At 44.7% G+C, this 4,580-nt stretch overlaps 1 protein-coding gene across 1 annotated transcript; it reads left to right on the forward strand.

Moving 5' to 3' along the window:
- Positions 1 to 563: 563 nt before the first annotated feature.
- Positions 564 to 3,908, forward strand: LOC109780704 (uncharacterized). Its single transcript, XM_020339287.4, has 9 exons — positions 564 to 857; positions 964 to 1,085; positions 1,560 to 1,613; positions 1,728 to 1,752; positions 1,882 to 2,004; positions 2,079 to 2,242; positions 2,503 to 2,572; positions 3,163 to 3,261; positions 3,566 to 3,908. Exons 1-9 carry the CDS (start codon positions 585 to 587, stop codon positions 3,638 to 3,640), a joined length of 1,005 nt encoding a protein of 334 aa, XP_020194876.2. The 5' UTR covers positions 564 to 584; the 3' UTR covers positions 3,641 to 3,908.
- Positions 3,909 to 4,580: the final 672 nt, after the last annotated feature.

A 4,580-nucleotide genomic window follows, 5' to 3' on the forward strand; every position in this document is an offset into this window, starting at 1 on the left:
TAGTTTCATTCAAATTAGAGTGCAAAACGTGTTTGAAAAGTAGATACAATGGAGACGTATCACGTGCCACCGTGGTGGAGATGTTGACTCCATTTTGACGCGATGGCGCGGCGAGGATGCTAGCTCCTCCTTGAAGTGATGGTGCGGTGGGAAGGGTCACTCATCATTGACGTGGCTATCGCGCGGTGGATCGCTGTCGCAGAACGAGCGCTCGAGCATCAACTCAATCTGTCGTGTGTACTCTTCATCGATCCGCACGGCCTCGGTAAGTCCTTGATCATGGGTGTCGACGGTGTGGTGGACGCTGACGGGCCCGACGAGCGTCGGCGTCGACGGCGAAGATCTGGGCGTCCGAGAGGATCCGCCTACCGGACTTGCCCATCTTACGGGTCCGGAGGAGCGGAGAGGAGCAGAGGAGAGGCGGGGGTGCACTAAGTACAATCGTGAATTCAATTTCAGTTTTTAGATTTTTACTTAATTTCAATTTTCATTGATGCTTGATTAACATAGACGTGGTTGCAAAAGCTTGGTCGTGTGATATAACAAACTGTTGGGAAAAAAAACTAATTATATTGGAGTAGAAAATGGAAAATGAAATCGGGATAACGTGGGGAATAAACAGTCGACGGCCAGGGACCCGATCCTGGCGCCAAGAGCTCGCCGCCCTTGCAATGGCGACCACCGCCAACCCCACCACCGACCTCTTCTCGCGCCTCTCCTTTCGCCGCGCCGTCTCCCCCTCCCCACTCCGCCTCCCCTCCCTGCCGACCCCTACGCCGCGCATCTCCGTCGCCATCGTCGCCCTCCACAAGCGCAACCCCAAGCGCCTCAAGTACGACTCCCAGCGCCAGTTCACGGTACGCCCCCATCCCCCAATGCTCTCGCACGTTTTCTACTTCTGGATTCCTGGAGATAAAGTAACGGCTCCTTTTCCGGCGACTGGGTTGGCCCGCGCGCGCAAAGAGAGGGGATGGCGGGATGCTGCGGGTGCAGGTGGAACCCTCCGGCGAGGACTTCTGGAAGCTGGACCCCGTCGTCGACCTCATCAACAGCGGCGCCGTCGGCGTCATCCCAACCGACACCGTGTATGCTATTCAATGCTTTCCCTTCACTTGACCTTGTGCTCGTCTCTGGAACAACCTGACAGCTTATCCCGGGACCGGCCGGGCTTGCCATTCGTTAGGGAGCAAGGAAATGCACCGTGCGCACTGCATTTCGCGTTGCAGTTGATGCTCGTGCGTGCAGAATACCGTGTAAATTGAAGCACGGTTGGGTGATAACTCGTGTAAAAGCCATCTGAGTATTTGTGCTCATATCATCTACAAAATGTTTTGATTGCATAGGTAGCTTCTTAGTTTTTTGCTGAAGCTGACTTTGCATTACTGATGAGCAGCAGTTTGTTTGTATGTCCATCTCAATGCCTATGTGTCTGCCCATGTTCTCAGAGATCTAAGCAAGTCCTCAAGCTTTCTGATTTTTATTTGGACAATGCGCTGTGCTGAACACAAATAATAACACAGTTAAAAAATACAAATAATAACAAGTTCCATTTTTTACAGCTACTCCATTGTTTGTGATCTGAGTAACAATGACTCTATTGAGCGCCTCCGCAGGTACAATCATTCATCTGGTTGGTCAGTATAATAATTCTTATTTATTTGCTGTCTTAGACATGAAGTAAACCAACACCGATCTAATTGGCACTATCTGTTTTTTTTCTCATACAGAATTAAAGGCATTGTAAATTCAAAGGCAAGATGTGCAAGAGAGCAATAAGTCCTCCTTTCTTATGAAGCTTACTCTGGAGCAAGGCACAACTACCAACTACACTTTCATTTTTGCAAATGCACTCTATTCTTATACCAATTTTGAATAATGCAGCCTCTCAGCATCTTGTGCCGCTCGTTGCGAGATATTGATACCTACACAACAGGATTTCCTCTAGGTACCAACCAAGGGCAAGCTAACATTTTCCGTGCTGTCAAGCGTATATTACCAGGACCTGTAAGGATATCTGCCTCTTCAAGATCGACCACCATCTTGTACTTCACAAATAACGTCTATTTAATAATGTGCAGTACACCTTTATTCTACCTGCGACTAAGGAATTGCCCAAGCAATGCATCAAGCATGGGTCATCTACTAGATACGCAAAAAGGAGGCAGGTTGGTGTTCGAATGCCAGATGATCCCATATGTCAAGCAATACTGCAAAATCTGGAAGAACCGTTGATCTGCACAAGGTTGGTTGTAGGCTCATATACCTTCAATTTTCTCTATTTATTTCTTGCTTCTGATGTGTCTTTTAATCATTGTACTCTGTGTTGTGCTGGCATGTACGAGCAGTAAGAATATTGAGTTATATAAGCTACATGCCTCTCTGTTTTGGTCTTCCTACACGAAGTAGATATTTTACTTGAGCTCATTTGAAAAACCTTCCAAGTACTATTCATCTTGTTGCCAGGACTTGTAGTTATTCTCCTCTTTTCCCCTCTATTTACAGTGTCAAATATCTGGCAGAGGATGAATGGATACTTGACCCAGTAACCATTGCCGATATTTATGAGCCACTGGTATGTTCCTTCTTTTTACTGGTGCACCAGAAATCTGCCTACAGTGACTTCACAAAGATTTTTTTTTTGTATAAGCATTGCAAAATTTTGCACTGGTCTGTTTTCTTCTCTAGAGTGCCAGCTACTTTTCAGGTCATATTTTGAGTTACCATCTCTATGATGCATTATAATTTACAATCAAATGATTGTACAGTGAGTGGTGAATAGTACCTGCTCAGGCCTAGGGGTGAAGCAAAAAGGCATAATTAAACAAAATTGTCGACTCTTTCAGTTTTTGACATAGGGCATATTAAGCTAGTTTTTCTTCTGATATGTATGCTAGGGCCTCGAAATGCATGCAATACTGTGATGGCTGCCATCAAGTGGTTAGTTACACAATTACAGAATACTCCCTCCATCCCAAAATAAGTGACTCGACTTTGTACTAAAGTTAGTACAAAGTTGAGTCACTCATTTTGGGACGGAGAGAGTAGTTAACATCGGTTAGCTGCTTTTACGTGTAGCCGTGTTACTAGTCACTCGTAACACAAGAGTATGTGTGAAATAGATGGCTTCAAGAACATGAAATGCTCAAATGTTTCAAATTTCAGGGACTCGATTTCATCGTTGATGGTGGTGCTAGAATTGCTGATCCATCTACTGTCGTTGACATGACTGGAAGTTATCCTACCATTATTCGCCAGGGAAAGGTATGCAACTGCATATTCTAATGAACAACCATGACCCACGATTCAAAGCTTAACCTCCTGTCTATGAATATATTCCGGTGTGTCAGTGTAGTCCTCGAAAACCATGAAATCCTGCATTTTATTGATGCTTGGCTAGCACTTGGATGCACCAAAATGTGCTGAGCTGTATCTCAGTCATTTATACGAGGCCTCTACGTCTCATACTTGAGTCCTCCTGTTACATCTTTGATGTCATGCATGATCGTCCGGCCTATGAAGATTCTACTACGATTTAACTATGCACTTGATATTTCTCTTGCTTTAGGGTGCGAAGCTTGATTGGATGGTAACAGGCACAGACCAAGAGGCACAGTCAACCTATTCTCGTAAAGCAGCTTGAAACGTTGCCCTGCTAACCTACGTTATGAGTTGTAACTAGGAGTGTTCATGCCGGTTTCTTTGAACCGCTGAAAAGTAGTTAATGTCCACTTTGTATATCAGTTCAAGACTTCTCGTTAAATGCGTTGCACTAGTCACTGTTTTCCCATGGTTTGAGGACAACTGATTTTGAACACTACCCCATGTTGTATAGAGATCTCAATTGTATGTACCCCTCATGGACAAAGTCTTTTTCTTTTGCAACAAAAACTTCCGATCTATTAATCAAACATCATGACAGTACGAGCATGGGTGTGAGCCGAAGACGTGACGCCATCATCGCTCATTCCTTACTGGAGCCGAACAGACTTTGTTGTATTAGACAGTTGGCTAGTCGTCATGCTAAGGCACCAAAAAAGCAACACATCAAAACAACAACCGTCGCCAACAAAGAGAAACGTAACTCAAAAGGATCCAACATGTAGACACATGGACGCGGATGAACAAAGACCAGATGAAGAGATGGTTGATGAGCAAGAACACATGAGTAAGATTCCATACATATTTGCGTTTGAATTTAGAGTAAATTGCAAAAAAAAAAAAACACCACATTTATGGACCTAAATGAAAAACTATCACATTTCGTTTTTTTTTTCAAAACCCACCATTATATTGACGGTTTGCTAAAAACATTGGTTGCTCCACTAGAACAGTTTAAGTGAAAACCGGACCTGTGGGTACCGATGGCAAGTCCGCGTGGCGGAGGAGAGACGGGAGACGACGCTACTGGTTAACCCCGTCTCCCCCTGAATTTTCTCCACAAGCGCCATGTGCGGGACACATTGTGGTTAACCCCTTCTATTAACAGAAATAATAGCCAGTTCTTTAACCATGAGGACCCACCTGTCATTGTCTGTCTGAGGTAACCGAAGCAATTGGGCCTATAAGCTATTTATAGCCAC

This window comes from Aegilops tauschii, chromosome 7 (assembly GCF_002575655.3).
Source record: "Aegilops tauschii subsp. strangulata cultivar AL8/78 chromosome 7, Aet v6.0, whole genome shotgun sequence".
Lineage (NCBI taxonomy): Eukaryota > Viridiplantae > Streptophyta > Magnoliopsida > Poales > Poaceae > Aegilops > Aegilops tauschii.